The following is a 24405-nucleotide window of genomic DNA, read 5'->3' as shown; positions in this document are numbered from 1 at the left end:
CCTGCTGCAGGCCATGCACTTGGACACTGAGAAGGAAGATTTCTGTTTTGGAGAAGTCTTTTGGCCAGTGAAAGTCATAAACAGATTAGGGCAGGTGCTTTGAGGCTTAGTGAGTGAAAGTACTGACACTGACAAATTTAATGGGCAAAACTTAATTAACAGGGAGCCACTCCTTAAAATGCTCACGAAAAATACGTCAATTCAGGGACTTTTTCATCGAAAAATATTCGCTAATTAGTGTATTTTGATGTTATTTTCATGACTAAATAAATTTTTTATGATAAAATTATTTACAAATTTTCAAATATTAAGATTGAGATTAATGAGATTAAGTAATAATAATACTAATAATGCTGTATCTGTAATAATACAGGTAATAAATACTCATTTTCAAATATTAATAAGATTAATAAGATTAACAATAGTAATAATAATAATAATAATACTGCATCTATAACAATAGTAATAAGATTAAATAATAACTGAAAGAGAGAGAGAGAAACTTATGTGGAAAGATAGGTTTTTAGCTTTGGCTGGTAAAAAACTGGTTCTCTCCCCTCCATAAGTTCAGGAGAGACCCCCTTATAGTACCCAAGGGACTTCCTTCTAGCGAACCTTGTTGGTAGGTGGCTCCTAAGCTGGTTTTTTCACTCGTTATAGGTACGATGCTCAGAATTGATAAGTATTGAAATGATATTAAAGTGATTGATGTTATATTAAAATTATATTAAAATAACATTTAAATTAGATTAAAAAGATATATAAGTGTTTTAGGATGATAGTTTAAGGTATATGTGGTGTTCGAACAATTAAAACAGGCAGCTATCAGCATTTTTAGAGGGGGGTCTTTGGTGTTTGAAAGATTAAAATAGACAGTTATAAGCATTTTTAGAGGGAGTGTCAAGTATTCACTGATTTTAGCTATTTGTGGGGGGTTGTGGTCCCCCCCCCCCGTGAATACTGGGTGTCGACTGTATATGTTATATATATGTATTTGTTTGTATATACATATATAGATGAAAGGAGACCAGGATTTTGTATAACAGAATATGTTTGGATTAATCGCATTTTGGAACAGTTGTGTGGAATGCAGAAAAAACTAATGGTGGAATCAATAGTAGGTCAGTGTGGGAGTTGATGCAAATTATGTTGAGAGCATGTAAAATATTTATGATAAAAGTGGTGCATGTGTAAAAATATGTAGATGAGAGTCAAACAAGTTTCAGTTATAAGTGAGTCTGAGATGGTTTGTTGAACTATACTGTATATAATGTACATGGCTCTTCAGTATCTTTATATTTAAGTTTCATTCAGGAAGTTAAAGCGCAGCAGATGTCTGTGTAAAGTTGATTAAAAATGAATTATGAAGTTGGCGTGATATGATTGAAGTTTGCAGATGCTACAGTACTGTTTAGGGATAGTGAAGAAAATGAAGAAAAGCTGCAGAAACTAGTAAGAGTTTGAAAGGGTTTTAAGATGTGAAGTAATGTAAAGAGGAGAAAGTGGTAGTAAGCTGGAATAATGGAAGCAGTAAGATCAATTAGTGAACATTAATGTTAGCTGTATTATGGTTATTTAATGTTGATTTAAATTTTTTGACTTTGCAGCATATGGGCCAGCATGATTGTCAGCGGCTTCTAAGCACCCCAATGGCTGATGGAGGCTCCCAGGCTCTTCTTACACTGAAATTTATCCAGGTAGAGTTTACATTTTATTTATTATATACAATAAATAAATTGACTATTCATTATGAATAAGCAATATCTATTCTTCACAGTTTTATTATTAAATAGTTTCTAATATCTTAAACTAAACATTATCCTGTACTCAGCTAGCTCTGATGGTAGTCTGAAGAATATTTAAATCCATACATTAATACAGCAGATAACTCACACACAACACAACACAAAACACACAGACACACTGTCTCTCTAATGCATTAGACAGTAGACAGACCCTGAAACTTACTACACACATGCCTGCCCCCTCCCCCTCTCTCTCTCTCTCTCTCTCTCTCTCTCTCTCTCTCTCTCTCTCTCTCTCTCTCTCTCTCTCTCTCTCTCTCTCTCTCTCTCTCTCTCTCAACAATTTTTTTTTGTGTCAGAAAATTTTTCTTCTTATAAAGATTAACTCAGAGAGTGGAAGGCAATCAAATGCACACTAAGTGCTGATATATATATAACTGCATTAATTGCAGTGCTTTACGTCATTGAATAATTATCAATAAATATACTGTACCGCAGTGAGAGAGAGAGAGAGAGAGAGAGAGAGAGAGAGAGAGAGAGCACAGTGAGTGTTTGGTCTACTTGACGTGATGCAAATATGCATATCGCATATGGGCTAGAGCAAAAGCACACTCATATACATAGCTATTGAATTGACCTTATTGGGAATTATATTCTAACACAAACTTTAACAATATTGTATATTTAACCTTCAATTTTGTGTTTACCATTTTGTTTGCAAATGTAAGCACTCCTAAATTGTTACCATCAGAGTAATCCATTGGTGTCAAAGATGTAGGGAGTGTCATCAAATGTTTTCTGCTGTGTAAGCTGCTCTTTTTTTTTTTTTTTTTTTTTGCAAATTATGATACAGTACAGTATAATTATTGTTAAAAAGATATTTCTTGCTGTCACAGGTGCATGTCTTGTCCAAAGGTTTTCTTGTCTTAATGTAGATGTATATTTCAATAACATTAAATGCTTACATGTAAATACATAAAATTTTTTATTTCTTAATATTCTCTTCTGGAAATGGTAGGGAGTGGTTCTTACATGCCATCAGTTATGGTAATCTTTGTATTTTTACTTGTGCAAAAAATCATTTGAAAGGTTTGCTAGTCTAGTGATTTGTATGTATTCCAAATTACAGTACTCTTTCAAAATCTTAAAATACAATAAAATAATTATTAACAAGTTCCTTTCCTGCCTGTTTTCTTAAAGCTTGTTTAATTTTAAATAGTGCTGAAAAATTATGTGATTCATTAGACATTACCTTTGAGATTAATTTTTTAACATTTTTAAAATTTTCAGGTCAATCCAAAGAGTCCAGATTTTCGAACCAAGTACGAATCTACGTTACAGCTTTTATGTGTAGACGTAAGCCATTTGAAAGCCCGGCTAGAACAATCTGCCATACTTAGTATATTGACCTTTTGGGACCAGTTATCTCTCAGGCTCTCAAAGGTAGGAGTAGCAGACCAGAGCCCACCGAAGGGCAGTAGTTTGGAGGCAAATGTAACGAGGCCAGATTCACTTGAACAAGCATCGATTGTGACACCCAAAAGTCTTACTAGTCAGGTTGATAAGAAATCAACATCAGAGTTATCTGAGAACAAGGACCAAAGTTCCATAGGTACGTACACTTCATCGAGCTACAGTATAGTATGACATACTAATTCCTAACCTACTTACAGTAGTTGTCTGACACCACTTGTGAGGCACAGAGATGTACAGTGTAAGGATTGCATTAGAGATTCAAAATGTGAGGAAAATTAATTTCTACACCATGAGAACTAAACATTTTATTATAATTGTTAGAATGACTATTTATATTTGTTTTTATGTATTTAACATCACATGTAGTCATGCCTATGCACAGAATTCTCATGTCCATTGATAAGATATAATTGGTAATATCTTTTGATTAATGTTGATGGTGGTATAGGACTCATCATTTGTAAATTGTGGTAGAATTATTATTTGTTAAAATGTGTGAGTTGTGGTTAATGAAGCTTTTTACCTAATGTTTTTACAAAAATTAATAAAACCACTTTACTAGGAATGAATGAAATTCAGTATTCACGGTACCCAAAAGTTTATAAAACCTCACTAACAATAAGAGCAGTTTATTTGAGCACTGATGCTGAATGCTTTCTAAACACAAGCATCTGGTAACATAGGAGGGGGCTATATTAATTTTTCTTTGTTATTGTGTTATTGAGGTTTATACAGACTTTTTGTGTAACATTTTGTATTTATTTTTATCTTTCCACTTTTTCTCTCTCTCATATCTGAACTGTGGAGTACAAAAGTTACTTAGTCCTAATTTTTAGTGTTTTCTGTGAAAGGAAAGTATGTAAACTTCATAAAAACCAGTAAGAGGAGAACTGTTATTTTCTGTAGAAAAGCATTAGGATGAAATATTCTTATTTGGAATTAATTTGTGCATTCGACATAATAAAATTTTTGGTCAAACCTTAGTTCAATAAAATGGTTTCTTATTACACAGATTTTGGTTGAGTAGTAGTTATATAACTCTCTTATTAATTCGATAAATACATTGACATTGATCTCTGTTGTCTGTAAAGTATAGGTTTGAAGGAAATGAAGAGAGAGAAAATTTTGTTTTGCTCGTAGACAGGGTTTGTTTTCAGAGAGAAAGAATGCAGAAACGTAGAGGGACTAAGAAATGCATTGTGCTTTACTTGTAATATTCATATACAGTTTATATGATTTTACTTCAATGACAAAATTTCTCCAGCACCAAGATTTTATTACGAATTCATCATAAGTAACATAAAGTTACTTGGACCATCTAATCAGAAACTATTGAACAATACCCAGGTTTGCTTTGAAAAGATGTCTATGAGATTTTTTTTATGAGACTTTTTGAGTGGAAAATATGAGAGGTAACATTTTACATTTGTAATCCTTTTAGGTTCCTCAAAGAAAAAGGATGCCATGGATGTTGTAAACCTACGAGTCATTTCCAAGTTAGGAAAGGTAGCAGTCGTAATTAGCCTTGGGAATCGAGAAGTAGCCAAGGTTGATGTTGCAGGTATGTATTTGTTTTTTAATACAGTATAAAAAATACATTATGCTTAGTGGTAATCTCAAGATAGGCCACATCTAGTTAGACACACCCATCAGAAACTGAAAACTAAATAGATATAGCATGTTATTATTTTATATTACAGGTAATGAGAAATTTAAAATAAGTCTTAGCAAGATGAATACTTTCTAATATATATTTTGTTAACCAGCCAATCAGGCAAACTCATGTACTGTATCATTCAAAGCCTAATTGCTACCTATGAATAATATATTATTTAGGAATGTATTTTTTAATAATGCATGACTATAAGAGCAAGACTGAGTCAAAGAAGTTGGACAGATAATTGAAAAAATATGTATTTAAAAGTAAAATACAGAAAGAAATGCATGTTGTGCCTGAAAGAACTTTGCAAAGATTGCTGTGTACTGCCTGTGGAGTGCAAAAAGATCATAAACAAACTTTGTGTTTTTTTACCTATACTCTCTCTCTCTCTCTCTCTCTCTCTCTCTCTCTCTCTCTCTCTCTCTCTCTCTCTCTCTCTCTCTCTCTCTCTCTCTCTCTCATTCAGTATTTTATTTACACTTAGTTAATGCAGTACAGTATTGTACTGAGTGCAGTACTGTACTTGAATATTATGTACATTTTTCAGCCTGTTATTGTGTGTATGCATACATTTGTGCATTGTGTAAAAGTAAATTGTGCTTTTTCCCACTGTCTGTCAAAAATATTTTTTAGTAAAGAATGACCTGGAAAGGGAGCAATAGGTAGAAAGAAGAGGTCAGCAGAAGTACAGAAAGTGCACTGTTTAGATTAATGTGATGCATGCTCTTACATGTACCGTATATGCAAACATACACTGACTGAAAAATATAAAAATGTAACACTACATTGCTGTATTAACTACAATTCTGTGCTGCATTAAAAACATGTCAATGAAAATATGGTTCTATAGAGAGAGAGAGAGAGAGAGAGAATACTTGCATAGCGTTTCTTAAATGTGATGCTCGTGGAGGTGGTAGGCTGAGGCAACTGCAGTTCTTTTGACCACTTATTATGAATTTCAGAACACGTGCTCAAACAATGAAACAAGAAGCGTGATGCTATTACTTTGAAAAAATTTACAGAATGAACTTATCATGTCAAGTTAACAGTTATTTCCTATTCTGCAGTATGTATAGGAGTGTAACCTCAGTCTTAGAATTTCATAGCATGTGTTCATGCAGTGAAACAAAGAAGCATGGCCTAATCACTTTAAAAGATGATTAATCTAAGGAAAATTGTATATATGTTCAACACATTTAACTGTGATTTATAGTTGTTTAATTGGCTACTGTGAAGTACAGGAACAGTACATGTACAGTGCTACTCCATTTTTTCGTGGGGATAGGTTCCAGAACCCACCGCGGAAATGCAAAACCCCTTTAAAAACGCTTAAAATTGCCAAATACCATGTACCCCTTAAACTAAAATGCTTATAACTGCCTATTTGAATAGTTCACTGCCTAATTTAATAAGAAAAAAAGCGAATTAGTGATAATTTTAGAGATACAACCTAGAAAAAAATTCATGAAATGGTGAAAATTCTCGCGGAAACTTGAAAAATATGTTCCACAAAAATCTGTGACAAAGTGAAGCACGAAAAAGTGGGGTAGCACTGTATGTATGCATTTATGTTTTACTTAACCAAACATGTCAGAATTTGTGAGCATGTGATTGCCAGATAAACAGAGACACTTACACTTTAAAAAATTAATTTTTAAGTGTAAATATAATAATACTCTATACTGCAAGCACTTTACATTAATTAACTAAATTGCACTCAGTAGTTAAATTTTTCCCCACAAGGAAAAGTAACTACACATACTTTACTTCCAAAAAACACAGAAGTGTGAAATGTTATTTTCATATTTGCTGTTTAGTTAGATAAATTTTTTTCTTTAACTTTTCAGGTTTGATTGTTAATGTTGAAATGAAAGGAGAGGACATTACGATCACTTCAAAGCTAAAGGATTTTACTGTCATTGATCCCTCACCTCCAGCACTGCATCCAAAGGTACTGCATTTAATTTATTGTCATATCTGCTTTTTATCAACTGAAGATCTGCTCCTTAATTCAGATGTATTATTCCAATTTTTTATGTTGTATTGCTATCTAAACATTTTAATTTTGAAGCATGTGTGGCTTTGCATCCTTCAGCTGTGTAAATGCTCTTTACATTTGTAGACTTTTTATGTATTCTTTAGTAATTTTAAAACAGTACCCAGAGGTTCTTTTAAGGGAAACAGATCAGTAACCGATGGAGACTGGTAACTTATATGTAAGGTTTTTCAATACATCTGTGGTGATAGCAACTTAGTAGCTCCAGCAAACCTCACTCCATATCAGGGAGCTTTTGAGAAAGCATGATTAAAATTGGTACTTTTTGTGAAACTTGTGAATTATTCTTATGGATGTTAGCCATATGTTACAAGTTAGAGTTTTGCTTTTAATTTTGTTCTTTCATTCATCCTATTTGTGTTTTTGCGGGTTAGATAAGGGTGTAATTATTTTCTAGTTGTGGCCATTAAATTATGTGTTACTAACAAAAACTAAGGACAGAGAATGAGAGTAAAGCATTGTGGTGGTAAAAAGTGAAGTATTCAGAGAGAGAGGCAGGCCTTATGAAATCAGTTGCATGATACTAATATGAAAATGAGTACTAAGAGAGAATGAGTAGGTGGTAGCGAAAATATGATGAAGTTTTGCAATTTTAAAATGTCTCGGTTTTTGGTGTAAGGCATTTAATCCACTTCTGAATGCCAACTACAACTAACTATTGAGGAAGATGAACTAATCCTGTATGATATGAAACCAGATAAGTTTAGCAGTAATTTTGGACCAGTTTCATCAAAAGGTCATTAACTTTATTCTGCTAAAATTCTTACCCGTAGAAGTTTGGTATGTTTTGTCACTAGGTGATGTACCAGGTAGCCTTGGATTTGTCTTGAAAGTCCCATACTCTGTGGACTTGGTGTTTTGCTTTCTTGGCCTTTAAGAGGTTAAACATGAATTTATGTCATTAAATTGATTTAAATTAGTTTAAAAATATTTATTTACTGTGTCATTTGTGTCCTTGTTCTGCCCTCTGTAATGGTTGGTTTGTATTCTATCTTCATTTTCATATTTATTGCTCTTGTATTTTAATATTTTCATTTCTTTAACCTTGTGAGTTAATGTTCTCTATGATGTTGTTACTGATCATCCCTTGCATATATCTAGCCTTTGGGAAAGGATGATTTTGATTTTGTACTGTTCTTAGTAATGGTTGCCTTGAGCTCCTTTTTTCATTCTGATGTTTATCGCTGTTTTGATTTTCATGTACAGTATTGATTTATGTGAATTATATTTTTTAGCATGTTATGGAATGTTCCTCTGTGCTTGAGCTAGCAATTGGTGAAGAATGTTATCCTTCTTATGCATAATAAACTATAAGGTTAGATTTTCAGAGAAAATTCTCTTGACACATTTACTGTGAATTATAAAAGTGATTTGGTTTTAGTTTTGGTTATCAGTAATTGATGCTTGGTTCTTTATTTCTGTCATTTTATTCATTTTCTGTATTTATTATGTTACATTGGAATTCCCCTGCTTGCACTGACATTTGCCTTTGGTGTTTTTTTCATAAGATGGTAGGGTCTAGTTTTGTGTAAGGATTCTATTTCCCCTCAAGGCATAAGATGTGTATAACTCAATGGTGGATGGTTGGCTCTTCTGGTCTCTTCCTATTTGGTTGTATGGCAACTTGTCTGAGTCTCTTGAATCTTTCCTGTAATGCAGTGCACCCTGGTACAGTCTTTCCTCCTATGAAGAAGGTCCTTTGTGCAAATTTCTTCTTTCCAGGTCTCATTCTCATGCTCAGATGTCTTTCTCTCCATACATATTTGACCTCTCCATACATATTTGACATGAGATTGACATGGACTATTCATTTGAAGACTTTAAAAAGCAATTGTTGAGATACTTTAAACATTTTAAATGTTTTGGCTCTCTTCATGGGGTGCAGATCATAACACACTATTGTAGTTAAACATGTCACTTGTATCTAAGCTATTATATGGTTGTAAAGTACAGTATGTTCATCAGTTATTCTTAGGTGGCTGAAGATCCTTTATTCATAAATCATAATGGATTCAGGATAGCTACAGGGGCCTTTAAAGTATTGTCAGTACCCAGTTTCCTGGTTGATACTTAGACCTATGGCTGGTGGACATTAGAAACTTTGTATTATAAAAAATGAAATAGCAGAGAGATTGGATGTTCTTAGTTGTAAATAAATTGTGATAGTTTGTGAATACGATGAGAAAGTTGGGAATAGCCACTACATGGAGTAATAGTAGATATGTAAGTGACAGAACACTGATTAATGACATGAAGATTGCTTGTGACAGGACACTGATCATGGAAGAAGAGTGTTGATGAATTAATGAATCATCTGAGAATTACGACAGTGTGTGTGGAAGAAAAAGAAAGCCTAGATGTCTAACTTAGTAATGGGAACACTTGATGTTACATGAAAAAACTGGCATAGCAGTAATGGTTAATGATGATAAGGTGTAATAGGTATGTACATTCAGTTTCAGGTTCAAGAGTCCTCAGGTAGGAAAAGAAACTGAATTAGTCATCTATCTCTGAGAAGAAGCAGACTGCAGTAAGATAACAGCTTAAGAGTAGTATGCCTATAAAAGCTGCAACTTTTTTTTTACTTACAAGGCTCAGTGATGTCCAGTAGGCCTTCTGTAAGACACAAGACTCAGTGATGTCCAGTAGGCATTCTGTAAGACACCTGACAGATGAAAGATAATTTGTGTGAGCAAATGAGTGTCATATTAGTTCTGATGAACTTTTCGAGTCCCTAAACAGTACTAGTGATGATCGAGCTGCTCCTGATGGGAACCCGTATTCATTTCCATGGAGGTATATGATATCCTATATCTTCTCGGAAGTGTTTGCCCTTCAAAAGCCAGCAGCTTTGCCATCTTGAATTTAAAAGTTTATTAAAAATTACTCTTCACAAACTATTGGCTGAAGGATTATGATAAAGGCATCATGAGAGTTATACAGTACAGTATACTCTACTATTTCAGATTGTATAACAGTATTATTTTGTATTTTTGATAGCTTTTTTGGAATATAATGTTTTATTCTTGAAATGTCTTTATTTCAGGTATGTTTTCATTTGTTTTTTTAAATTGAATTTTTACTCTTTTAGTAAATATATACTTTAATTATGCTGTATTTTTTATAAAGATTTTGTAAGGATAAATTATTTTTCTTAATTTAATAAAGTAAATTTTGTTAAGAATCAAGCATGTGACATAGTTAATATAAGTGGTATTGCATGTTTTTTATATAATAATTGTTCATTATTACATTGCAGACTGAAGAGGAGGAAGATTTTACTTGGAAAGTAAGATGCTTTCAGTAGTATAATTGGTGTAAAATGAACCTTTTCTGCTTTTAGTTATTAGCAAAGCATGATCTCAGCTTAAGCCTTCAAATACACTGCTAGTTTTTTAATATTAATTAGCTTAGGATTTGTATGTTGGTTTATTTTAACACAGAGACTGTGCTATTGTTCTGCTGTAAGTATACTGTAATTATTCATCTTTTTACATTCAGTACAGTATTATATATAGTATGCTATTTCCCCTACAATGGGTGGTACCCAAGATAAGAAAGGACAATGATTGCAGCCACATTCACACTTAAATTGCTGAATTTTGGATGAATCTGTATGTTTAAAACTTCCACGGCACTAGGCACTTCATACACCTACACAAAAGGCTGACCAGCAGTGCATCAGACCCCAGATACAAACTTGCAATGAGGGCCTCCTTTCCAGTAACACTTACTCCATCTGTCAGACCTTTCTGGCTCTTCCATATCTCCTTCCTATAAATACTTCATAATACAGTAATATTTTCTTTTCATCAGTCATTCGTCACCTATTCTTTCCACATGACTGTACCATCTCCAAAAACTGACATCCTTTCATCTGTGCTAACTCTTTTATCTGTGCAGTGCATCTGCATAATTCTCACAGCCTTTCATTTCTTATGTTACAGATACTGTGCAAACAGTTCCTCTCCAAAGCTTCAACCTTTCTTTCATTAGCATTTGACATCTGCATCCACACTACATTGATGACTCATCCTCTCCCCACAACTTACTATTTACACATACTACATCCTTTCATCGTTCACATTAAGCAGTCATGAAGACATAACACACCTTGTCTCAGCCTTATTGTAAATATACAGAAAACCAATCACTTTTCTTTCTACAGACTCATAACACATGCTTCTATTACATCTGAAAAGCTTTTTATTGCTATCAGCAACTCACCCTTTATAGTCTGTACCATTTATCATGAACACTCTCCACATTGCATCAATATCAGTTCAGTCATTAGCTTTCTGTAGGACCATTTATGACACATGTTGCATTTTCCCTTTACTTTCAAACTTCTCATATAGCTGTTTCATCACAAACATTTGATCCACCCACTCTCTTTCTTGTTGAAAGCCACTCTGTTCTTCCCATATAAGACCACTCATGTATCATACCTTGTCAATCAGAATCCTGCCATATGCCTTCCCTGGTATTCTCAGCAAAGTTATGGACCTGTAGTTCTTACAGTCTCCTCTTATCGCCTTAACCCTCACAGCCATTCAATTACACATTTACCACCTTACCACAGCATCTTTTATCTTCAATATTTGACAAATACAGTGGAGGATGGCAGGATGAGAGAAGAGGAGATTCAGAGAATAGGTGAAACATTAGTGTTATATAAATAATTAACGTGTGAACAGTTATCTCATATTTAATGCAAATTGGTATATCTTACATTGTCTGTACAGGAGTGTGGTTATTAGCCAGCGATGGCTTGCAAATGAAAAATATATATCACAGTAAAATCTTGAAATAAATCAAATTTACTCCCAAATAACATTAACAGATATAGTTTGTTGCCAGCAAGCACTACTTAAGACACTAGATTAGGCAATGTGTTTAACACACCTATCACTAAATACTTGTCATTAAGTACGGTATAGTACTTGCAAAGCTAGCATAAACCAGAGTGCTGCTTAGGCTGACAAAAGAGTCAAATGGAAAAATGTCAACATTAGTTCTTAGGGAAATAATAACTTTCAGACTCATGTATTTTCCCCTTAATATGGTTTACATCACATTGGGTACACTGAATTCAGATGAACCTGTCTGGGATTGCTGTTGGCCAACACTGGAAGCTGTATTGAACTAATCACTGTGTCTGATATTGCTTTAGTAACACTATAGGCGTTTTGATATGAAAACCTGACTACTTAAGCAATAGCTTGTTTCATCAGAAAATTAAGTGATAGTTTGTTTCATCAGCAAAATACCAATGTATGCTTTTGTTGCATTGATCTCTGTTTGATTAATGATATTTGTGTTTTTTGAAAAGCACGAGGAATTGTTCACCATGGAAAACTTTGCACACTTTTTGGTTTGTCATTAATATACAATTACCTCTTGAAATAGTTAATGCGTTACACAGAATCAAATCTGTTTTTCACATTGTCTTATGGATTTGTGGCACATTTTTTGTTGCACATTTTTGCATACAAGACACCAGCTGCTTTATGCAAGTTATGAAAATTTTCACTGTTAAGATGAATTTCTTGTGGAATTGAAATACTGTATTGTACATTGTATGTAGCTGTAAGTTTATATATCTCTTTGTACCACTAAGAGTACATGAAATATTAATACAAAAGGCTTTACTTTTAGGAGATCATAAGAGTATAAACAGGTTTCTGTAAGCCATGTGCATATTTCAGAAAAAGTCTTAACTTTGAGTTATTTTTTAATTCCAAGGATACTGTGATGAACTTTTCCCGTAATATATAGAAATATTAGTACAAACCTTTCAGAGCCTGACTCAAGACCTTGTTACTTGATAATAATATTGTACCTAGTTTTCTCACAGGTGTTAGATATGCTTTAGGTGTTTGTTTGTATGATTAATACAGATGTTATGTTGACCTTTAATATTCATGGCATGCTTATGGCATGCCTTTACCTGTGCCATTACTGTATTGCATTTGCAAATTGAAAGTGAGGGTGGATGCCAAAAGAACTACAGTTATGTAAGACCAACTTAACCACATTTTAGTGTGGTTATTTTAATTATTTGGTCAAACAATTTACTGAAGAGCTTGATGCTAGACAGCATGGCAAGAAGTATTTCTTCCATTTATGGAAAATTTCATGGAAGAGTTGGGTTTGTAGCAACCAAGAATTTCTAAAAAACACTCAAATCTGGCATTTTACCCACTCAAGACAATTTTGCTCTGGCTACCCCATGTCTCTTTCCCATTTTAATTTTATTAACAAGCACTATCCAGAAGTAATGATAATGAACTTTGATTGTGGCCTTCAGACATATGTGTGATTACAGCAACACGACTGTTACAATGCTGGTCTTCAAGTTAGTGAAATTAAGTAACTCACTTTTTTTCAGAACTTAAATGGGTGATCACCAATGAATACCAATCAATAAAACTTTTGGTAAATTGTTGATCTGTTAGGTAGTGAAGCTAATCATTGTTAAATTTTGTCAGTATTCATATAAGGTAACCACAAGTACATGCAGTTTACTCAGACATTCAGAATTTACTGAATGTTTTCATTGCATCTCTTTGGTCCCAGCTGTATACTCTGTTTATCTTTTATTTTCATCTTTCCAACTCTAACTTTATACTAATACTATTTTTTTGTTCAGAAATTCCATTAACATTGATCTTACTTTGGTGAGTGGAGTTATTCCATGACATGGTTTTAGTGATGTACAGAACTAGCAGATGAGACATGGCATTGAGTCCGCTCACTACTTGGCCCGATCTCAACTGACTAGCAGTTCTGTTGGCAACATGTATATCAAAGTATTTCCCTTGGGATGACCCACCATAGAGGTTGTTCTATGCAGATGTGCCTGGTTATCAGATGATCATGCATAGAATTGGGGATTTAACCCAACAGGTATGTTAATCCCTCATGAGCTGATTTGAGCTAACTGGAATTCAAAACTTGATGGAATAGTAAAGTTTGAGGCACATTTGCACATTTAGCTGACTTTTTTTCACTATGAATATAGATCTTAAAAAGTCTATTTTAAAAATTTTTCTGTCAGTCCTGTTGCATACAGTGACATGATTTTTTCATGTACAGTGTATATATTAAGATGGTTATTGCTACCCCAGTGAAACTTAAGTTTTGCAAGGAAATGTCTGATTGACCTAGCACTAAAATTGAAAAAAAATGTTTGCTGAACAAAGATATGTTCAGTGATTTAGGGAATATAAGTATGAAGACTTCCATTATCTTTAATGATACAAAGGGATGCTCAGAAATATCAAGCCTAATCCTGCTGTACAATGTTGAGATGTTAATAATATACATTTAAGAAGCTTAAGATCAATAGTCCAAAGCAATATTGCTGAATAAGGTGAAAGCAACAGGCATGCAATAGAGCTAATGTTTCTAGCATGGAAGTAGGATTTTGTTAGTGATGTTACAGAAACATCTCCATCCATTATTATTGTTAGGTTTTGAAATCCTTCAAATTATGAATACGATACTTGGAAGGGTTTTATCACAAATGAAAGCTTGAAGAGTTTTGTATAAGTATGGTCTTAAAAAAAAAAAAAAAAAAAGGATAACATAAATGGCAAGGGAAGCCCAGTCGTAGGCAGGCTTTTCCATGGATCCTGGGAAGTGTTGGTCATAGACCCTTTTTGGTGGTGCTATTTCCAGTATGCCTTGTGTTGCAAACCTTAGATGGCACAAGGGCCTTAGTATTATCCTTTCAATCCCAGTAACTTTGCTTTCTTCATTATACTTTTCATCCTTTCTATTTGGTCCCTTCCATCAAAGTTCTTTTAGCTTTTCCTTGTTCTGAATTTCACCTCTCATTTAAGAACAGCCCTTGTGTGTTAGGCTAGTGAGTCTAGAAATGGGACTCTGTGGTCTAGTGGTGGTCCCTTCAAACAAATGATGATGATTGGTCATATAGACATAGTTATTAATTACGAAGGTGTCTCCATTCTTCCCAAAGGGTGTTGGTATTGAATGGATATTATCATCATAGCTGCCTTCTGTATTTTTGTCAGAGTAGTGGGTTGAGCCTTCAGGTGTCATTCCAGGATGCTCAGAATTTCTCATCAGATTAGAAGTCATGGTTGAATGCACAGATATGACAGTTTATATCTTTAATGTTGGTATCTGTAAGAGAAATCTCTTGTTAGATGCAAAGCTAGCTCCAATTGCATTGACCATTTGAGCTCATGCCAAATAGCTGTTTTTTCTATTTTGGAATAATTGTCATACAGTTCTCCCCAGGACTCTAAGGAAATATTTTCAAATACTAATTTGTCTGATAAAAGTACAGTACTTGGATAATAATTAGAAACCAGATAAGGAATGTGCAAAAAGCATATTTTTATATGTTATCTACAAAATTCCTAAAATTTGATGTGAACTGATTAAGGATTGTTGTAATCTTATTTCATATTGGAGTTATCTGTAGTCTTTTTACTGTGTGTTTATGGTATTGTATACTTTATTTGTGCTTACTTGAATTTGTTTCAGTTGGTAATTTAAAAAGCCAGTGTTTTTGAGTTCTTCCAAACTAATCTTCTTAAACATCATAAATAAGCGTCAAACAATTTTTCTGAAGCTTGTACCTGTGCTTCAGTAAAATGATTTTCTTGCTACACAGATTGTTGAGGTTGTTGGAGCAGAAGCATGGGATGCTGAAGTGTCAGTTTATGGGAAGGCTACAGAAGGCCTACAGTATTTGGACATGAAACGAGTTGACACAAGCATCACGCTCACCTTTGGATGTGCACGTATTGTGTTCCTTAATAAGTTTGTAATGGATGTGCTGGTTAGTATTTATTTGTTTAATTCTTTGAATTTTTAGATTCTCCATTTTAACTACTTTTAGCAACACTAAAGCTCCTTTGCTGTTAATTCTACATTTGAAGAAACTTCCAAACTAATTAAATTAATTTTAGATTGCATAACTTATCTTCCATTAGAAATCCAAATGCAATTGTAGTTTGATTATTATGATACCAGATTGGCATAAACCAGTCAGTCAGTCTGAGGTTATGAAGAAATGTGTTCATAAAGTTTTGTTTGTTCTAAAAGGATTCCATCTGATAATGTGGGAATTAGTAAGAAAAGTGTATTTATTTTAACTGAGTATAGCTTCATTACTTGTTAGCAGCAGTCCCATGATATGAGCCATTTCATTTATACTGAAATGTTTCTACAGGCGAACCTTCCAAGAAGGAAGAAAAAACTTCAGCCTTATTCAATGTTTAGTGTATGTGGGCAGTAGGTCTGATAGGTCCTGGCTTCTATAGCCATTCCTACTTTGTTCACCATATTGTAAACTTCATTCCACAGACTTTATTTTTCAAGTATTGTATGTGATCTTCATTTCATGCATTATCCATTCATTTTCAGTCAGTTTTATGATTGATATTCTATTTTGGTGAATTTATAAATAGCTATCCCTTGAATCACACTAGGTGTTAGTTTCAAGACTCCCCGCATGTATATAACAAGCCTCTTAGGTGCAAACCCTTTATATCACGTGACATGATACAGTATATAGATTACGTATGTATACATAACCTATGTACATTTTCTTGTATGCAGTAGACACTTTGAATGATCTTTACCTTGTTTTTAATACATAAAGCAATGTAAATGCTATGTATTTGCATTATATGTTGTTAAACTAATTTGTCTAAAGAATTACTACAGTAATAGCATAGAAAAACCATCGTAACCATAACTATGAACATAGTACAGTAGACATCAGTAACATTTTAACACATCCACTTCTTAAGATAATAGATTGTTTTGTTTCATGACCTGAAAAATTAACTTTAAACATGAGAATTACTGTATTCTGTCAATATAGTACAGAATGTAAAAGAGAAATGTAAATTTTCTCTCTCTCTCTCTCTCTCTCTCTCTCTCTCTCTCTTCCCCATGGAGGTTAGTGCCTTCAGTTTACCTTGCAGTGCATTGTAGGCATTACTTAAGGTTATTTGTGGCATCCCTTCAGCCCTTAGGTGCAACCCCTTTCATTTCTTTCACAGTACCTCCATTCATACTATCTTTCTTCCATCTTACTTTCCATCCTCTCTAACCATTGTTTCATAGTGTAACTGCTAGGTTTTCCCCGTTACACCTTTAAATCTTTTTCTTCTCAATTTCCCTTTCAGCGCTGAATGACCTCATAAGTCCCAGAGCTTGGCCTTTGGCCTAAATTCTATATTCCTTCCTTCCTTTCCTTCTGTCTCTCTCTCCCTCTCTCTGGGTGTGTGTGTAAGTTACGGTTACGTAAATGGGAATCTTAACTAAATTTTTATCAGAGCTGTAGTAAGCATTTCATTCTCTTACATAGCTGTGATTGTAACTGTCGCTGGTTCGAAGTTGCTCAGTTCGTGCTTAATATGGTGTCTTGTAAGTACAAATTGTGCACTAGATGCTGAATGAGGGTCTATAGGATCATTTTCACAAATGAAATGGCTGTATCTTATGGGTTGAATTACTGTTTACTTTCATTTTAGAAGTAATTAAACTTTTTCAGAATTGGATTGATAAATTTCAAATGGCTAAAGCTGCCATTGCTTCTGCTGGTGTAGCGGCTGCAGCAGCAGCTCAGGCTAGTTTACAGGATGCTTATGCACAGTGTTCTCGTGTCAGCCTAGCTTTGACTTTGAGGGTGAGTTTTCTTTTGTATTTTTTTATACTTTTTTTTATATAAATTCTGAGCAATATTTTTGGGAATTTTGTTAGTTTTATGCACTTATGAAATTTATACAATTTCAGGCTCCTCTCATCCTGATTCCACAAGATTCACGTAGTTTGTCAGGACTTATGGTTGATTTAGGTCAGATTACTATTAATAATAAGTTTGAACTTGGGGAAGAACGCAACGAACTAGGCTACCCTGCCATATATGACAAAATAAATTTGGAGTTACATAATGTCAAGTTATCAAGGTAAGGAAGAAATTGCAGTAATTTTGAAACTACTACTTTTTGTGGAAGGAATTGTTTTTCACTTGATGATTTGTAGATAATATAAATTTGAATTGTCAGTTTTCTTTGTTACACCACAGACATATTACTTATAAATACCCCATTTTATAGTCAACAAAATCCCCCACACTCCAGTTTTTTGTTTAACGGACAAAATGGATAGTAGCAGCAATCAGCAAATCTGCATGTGTGCTTGTGTTTCCATGCAGCCAGAAGTTAACTGTCTCATTTCTCTTATCTTCACCATACTTGAGAATCTTTTATCAGTCAGTCAGTCAATCCCTTGTATCTTTTGGTATGTGTATAGCTCACTAAAATCCCCAATATTTTTCTGACCTCATGAAAGGATTTCCTGCTCATAAATAAATCAAATCACCAAAGTTTTTCTGAGTCCCATTACAGAGATTTAGCAAAATTAAGTGCATGGTGCAAATTATGGTGGATGAATTTAAAACCTAACAAAACTGAAAGTAAGATTGTTAACAGGTTAAAGTTATTGGATCCCACCAACCTAGATCTTGTCGTTGGCAGTGTTCTTTAACTACATGGAGCTGATTTAATAATCTGAGTATCATCCTTGATTACTAATTTACTTTTGAAAAACATATCTGGTCTATCTCTCCTCCAGCTGCACAAAGAGTTGGTATGCTGATAATATCTTGCAAGATATCCGGAGGAAATATTTTAATTCTCATCACTTGATTACATCCTTTAAGACAGACTTTCAAGTTATTAAACTATATTTAAATGAGTTTGACCTTGTGTGCACAGTTCTGCTGTATTAGAGATATGTTTGATTTTTCAGTACTTGGTACTCTAATATGAATTTTATAGATTGTCAGCCATTGGGGGTTTTAGTGGCTCAACCCCCCCCCCCTTGTAAGTTGTGATTTGTCCTGTTTATAATTAATGGGTTTGTTGTAGAAAGCATCCAATTTTACAAGAATTTTTCATACAAATCCATCACTGATAATCTGTTTCCACCTCCAAACTCAGCTGATTTGTCACACCTATTTGGCCAGATAAGACTACAAGTGAGACAGTTTGTTCCTGGGGACCTCCATACAGAATTTTTGTTTCGTAATATATACAGTTCAACTATATTATTAAGAACTGTCGACTAAATGTATGTGAAATCACTCACTATACACTCACTATAACCAGTTGTAGTTAGTGCTCATAGCAAGACAATTTCCAGTACAGTATTGTCACCCCATTCTCCATTAATGTCAGCCAGCCCCCTTTTTTTCCTCTATTTATATTTTGGATCATATTGCTTATACTTATATTGTGGATTATGTTGCTTACTAATGAGACATTTTCTGCTGTGACTGGGAGAATTATGAAAATATGAAGGTGCTTTAAGGCATCATGAGAAAATGTTGGTTTTCATTTATTTCTTTGACATTGTAACTGAATACATCTTGTATACTTTTCACATTTGTTTCCTTCTTCAGTGCTGAAAATTTGAAAGTATAATTGGTATTATTAACATATTATCTGTGTCTTTAAGTAGACTTGAGTTATTCACATTTTGGATATTCAGAGTTTTACATCATCTTGTGCATAAAGTTTTTTTTTAATCACTGTGGTATTTTTTTCTCAGGGTTGAGCTCAGTGAAAATGGATCATTGGACCAGGAATATGAGTTGTTACAGCCAATATCCTTGACCATATCAGTATGTCGCAATCTTACCATATCATGGAATACCCAGAAACCTGAATTGGAGATTAAAGCTCATCTTAAACCTATTAAGGTAAGGTTTATAACATTCACTGTTACTTTTCTGAAGCAGCTGTGAAGATGTAAGTGGTTGTTAATTATATAATTGTTAATTTAAGTGAGAAGTAAAGTTGAGTTATTATCCAAATATAGACTATTTTTCAATGATTTTTAAGCTCTTTTAAATCAGAAACTGAAGTGTCGAAATTTCTGTTAGGAATAGTGATATCCTCATAAAAATTAAAGTGTACTTTTCTAGAGGAATGTGATGATGAGAATTCTAGTGTGGTAGGTCACATTGGTGCTGAAAGTTGTAAAAAAAAAAAAAATCATACTCGGTAAAATTTACACCAAAGCATTAAGAATCTTAATCTACTCAAGCCAGAAGCAGAACATTAGGAGAGTGGATGAATGAAATTAATAAAATGAAAAGATAAATCCTAACGCTTTGCCAAGAGACAGTTTTCTTCCATCATATATTTGACTCTCTCCAAACTTAAGATTTTGCCTTCCAGCCAGCCTGGCCAAGGCAGAAATTTTACTTGTGCAGATGTCACATAAAAATCTTAAATTTTTTCTTTGGCTTTTAAATGTGTAAAGCAATGCAATTTATGAAGATTAGGATATTATACAGTGTCAGGCATTTTCTGCAGTGACTATTAGGATGGTGCAGCAGGCAAATGTCCATATCAAACCATGGTCTCAGGGTGCAGAGGTAAGAAAATGGTTGATATTAACCATGAAGTAGGCAATTGACAGACCTCTAAAAGATGAAGGGTTATAAGAGGCAGGAAAAAAGGGAAAGGAAAACAAGCAAGAGGAATCCAAACTAGGTAGTAGATAGAAAGAAACAGTTCATCAAACTGCCCAATCAGAGGATTACAGACAGTCCTGGGTTAATGGTGGGGGTTCCTTTCCAGCCAAGTGCCACTAACCGAAAATCGGCTATAATAGTGCCGATAAACCGCTTAACGGCGCCGTTAACCAGTTATCGGTGCCGATAAACTGCTTACCGATGCCGATAACTCGCTTACTGGTGCTGAAAATCCAGTTAACGATGTCGCTAGCTAAGCGTCATAACACCAAAATGCCATTAACCTGCACATGGTATTGTACTCCTAATGTGGTTAAAGGTTGCTTGACAGGTCTTTCAAGGTTATTTTGCAGGATGAGGGCCACTGAATATTACATCAAGAAAAGACACAGAAGACACCTTACACAGGAGAGGAAAGCTTTGTTAGCATAAGGGCGTGTTCTCTGTCTGTAGCTGCTAGGGATATACTTAGATCCTTCTGCAAAAGCAAGATCTATTTGCCCTTGAGCATTATTCTATGATTGAAATGACTTGTGTGAGAAGTTGTTGATTTTAAATACTTAGTGAAAGGAGCCCACATGCATACTTACCTGAAATGTATTTGAATTGGAGGCCATTTGTGCAACTCATTTTAAAGGGGAGATGATTGCTGGTGAACAATTTTCTGTCTTCGACATGGTTATCCAAGTATTTGTGCCAGGAAGAGAGTGCTCTTTGATAAGGGCATAGTGATGGTTGAGTCAGTATTGAAAACATTCAAACTCATCTAATGACATTCATGTATGACCATCTGTTTGGAAGATAGTCTAATAGAGCGTGGTAATAAACATTTTTGGGGTTAGGGGAAGGTAGGCAAAACCTGCCTTCATCAAGCACTGTCAAAGATGGTTAAGAATAAGAAAATCAACCTTTATTTAAATTATCAAAAAAATGAGGGCTGAAACACAAAACCTAGAATAAGGGTTCTATACCTTACTCTGGGTTTCCGGTTTCATCTTATTCCGTAACAACTATATCCCATTTCTGTACATTACTTCTGATTTAATGTTGCGAAAGGCATTCAGTCGCTTATATTCATGGTTTTTTTTTGTAAATCAAGGTTTTATATATTGTGTTGGAACAGCATCTCAGTGTCAAAGGTCTTTGACAGTACTATAGTTCAAGAAGTAAATTTGTAGCCTATAGATATCAGTAACCAAAACTTCTCAACTTTGATTGCTAATTACTCATTTTATAAATTATATTCACTTAACTCTGACTTCATGTTGGCAATAGCAGTGTATACAACAACACATGAGGGACAACTCCACTGGTGGCAAAGCATCTATAACTCAAAAATAGGAAAATCTGTTGTATCATGAAATGTATTTACAGATTCTTTAACTGGTGGTTGAATTAGCCTACAGTGTATGTTGTACTGATGTTAGGTGATTTTGATTTATTTAGAAAGATATTGGGTATGATTAGCAGTAAAGTAAATTATTTTTAAATGCCTTAATGAAAATTTTCTTATTTGAAGAAGCCCTGTCATATATCAGCTATGTTTCTGCCCAAATAAACTTCTGATAAAGTTTTAGCTTTTTGTTTTATGTATATTTCCATGTTGTCTCACTCAGTGTTCATGTTGCAGTACTCTGTAGCAGTTATGATGATGTTAGTGATATACTGTAATTGGATCCGGAGGGGCAGTAGTGAAAGTAATTTAAAGTTCATGTGGAAATCAGCTGCTGTAACGAGAGTGCTCTTTTTCAGGTCTCACTTAGTGAAGAAGATCTTTTGGTAACGTTAACTGTACTTCAAGACAACTTGAGTGAGCAGACCACTCCTTCTGTAGCCAGCAGCACTGGTCTGCCAGTGCAGACTGGTAAGTTTTGTTTTTGTTGCTGTATTTGTTTCATCACAACTTATGCATTACTTTTATAAAGGATTAGTTAATTCAGTGAGATTATTTCTCATTGTTTCATCACATTAATATAGGAAACAAACATATTTCGATTTTTGTGTGGGAGGTTGAGTATTATGCAAAGATTTTCAGGAAGAAAAATGTGTAACAACAGTTATTCAGTTCTATCATTTGTAGATTTTTTGTTTATTCAGTGAATAACCATCCTGTCTGATAATTCATCTTCCACTATGAATTGTATAAAGTTGATAACCTTGATTTTGCAAAGTAGGTACACTTTGTCTAGAGTTGTTCTTCCAGAAGAAAGGTTGGTATGATCGTCTAAATCTGAGGCATATACATGCTTGTTCTAGAGGAACCTTCTGTATTCCTGCTTGCCTTTTGCTTTTGTAACTAAAAATAATAACTTGAAAATTGTCTTATAGACGTAAACCATTCCCTTAGTAGTGTTGACTATGTGGATATGTAGTGTTTTAGGAAATGAAAGATGCCTTTAAAAGGGGGTTACATGAGTTATGAGTTATCCCCCTTTTAAAGGCATCTTTCATCATTGTTCTAGACTAATGTTTTTACCTATGCACATTCTTTTCTGTGGAAACTTGCTGGTCTTTTTATAGCATCTTGGTTTTTTACAAGAAAATATATCCTGCTTATGCTTAATAGTAAAAAATATCTAAAATATCTTAAAAACAAACTTTGTCTCAAGGATACAAGCAACTTTCTCTCATCACAGTATCTCCTCTTCTCTGTCTGATTGGGAGAAGATATATCAGAGTAAGGGTGAAATTCCAAACAGGGAAAGGTAAGTGAATTACCTTTCCCCTTTTTAGGACTTCACCCATAAATAGATATATCTTCTCCCAGTTAGATAGAGAAGAGGAGGTACTGTGATGTGACACAGTTGCTTGTATCCTTGAGGCAAAGTTTGTTTTTAAGATATTTTAGGTATTTTTTTTATTAGCATAAGCTGGGTATATTTTCATATAACAAACCAAGATACTATGAGCTTGGCCAGCAAGCTGCCACAAAATATGACGTACATATATGAAAAATGAATGTAGAACTGAATGAAAAAAACATAGAAACAATTACTGACTGGTAATGGATTGGGATTTTAGTGCACTATATCCCAAGGCAGAGAAGCCCATAGTAAGAGGTTGCGAACCTTTTTGAGGAGGAAGTGCCACCAAAGTCAGATAGTTTTGCTCTTTCTCATCAGGAGAAGAAATCATAACTATGAATAGTGAGTACAAAAGATTTAGAAACCATTTCTAATATGGCCATAAAAATATAGAGTGATGAAAATCATCTGAGCCCCATTGACTACTGGAGTTTCCAAGTGTGTCTGGGTGAAAATACTTAGGCCAACCTTGGACTAGAGAGTGAAAACAATCCAAGCTGCTGAGCTCAGCTTGTGGAGAATACAACTGAAGGAGTTTGACTGATAGAAACATGCAAACTTGATCATCCAGGGCTTCCTCACTCATGCTGAGGACCTCACAAACCTCTTGAGGGAAGAAATCAACCCTGAAGGAAGGTACTGATTATAGGAAGAGAAGCAAGGCTGAGATCTCGTTACTATACTGCAAGTGAAGGACTCGATAAATGACAAGCAAAGAAACACCTGAGAGTTAATAGTAATCACAGAAGGCCTTGAGGAAGAAGTGGAAATCCGTAATTCTGTTGAAGCAACTCAACAGGGAGTCAAGAAAGCTAAGTAGAAAAAGACTGGCTTCAGATAAAGAACCAGATTCCAGCATACTGGCTCCCTGGACCAGATGATTCTGTAAGTGCACCAACAAGAGGAACATTCGTGCTTCTGACACCAATTGAAGTGCCAGGGACATGTGAAAAGAGGAAATGGATGGAATAAATGAATTACTATATTTGATGGCATATAAACCCCTTCTTATTTCCCAAATATGGTTCAGAATATATTAACCGCATCTTATATAAAAACTTGAGGTGTTTGGTAGATTCATCTTTACCCAGACACCATCGACTACCAGTATTTGTACATAGATAGACTTCATC

The 24405-nt window shown here is 34.3% G+C and overlaps 1 protein-coding gene across 1 annotated transcript in view; it reads left to right on the top strand.

Annotated features, from left to right (window-relative positions):
- Positions 1-24405, top strand: part of LOC136835462 (intermembrane lipid transfer protein Vps13-like) — a 195299-nt gene that overhangs the window by 49498 nt on the left and 121396 nt on the right. Inside the window, 10 exon segments of the mRNA XM_067099021.1 lie at positions 1608-1697; positions 3036-3357; positions 4663-4782; positions 6729-6832; positions 10197-10226; positions 15585-15752; positions 17478-17612; positions 17720-17892; positions 19538-19688; positions 22221-22332. Of these exon segments, the coding sequence (XP_066955122.1) occupies positions 1608-1697; positions 3036-3357; positions 4663-4782; positions 6729-6832; positions 10197-10226; positions 15585-15752; positions 17478-17612; positions 17720-17892; positions 19538-19688; positions 22221-22332 (1405 nt within the window).

This window comes from Macrobrachium rosenbergii, chromosome 55, assembly GCF_040412425.1.
Source record: "Macrobrachium rosenbergii isolate ZJJX-2024 chromosome 55, ASM4041242v1, whole genome shotgun sequence".
NCBI lineage: Eukaryota > Metazoa > Arthropoda > Malacostraca > Decapoda > Palaemonidae > Macrobrachium > Macrobrachium rosenbergii.
Note: the sequence above shows the minus strand (reverse complement) of the source record. Positions and strands in the feature narration are given on the sequence as shown.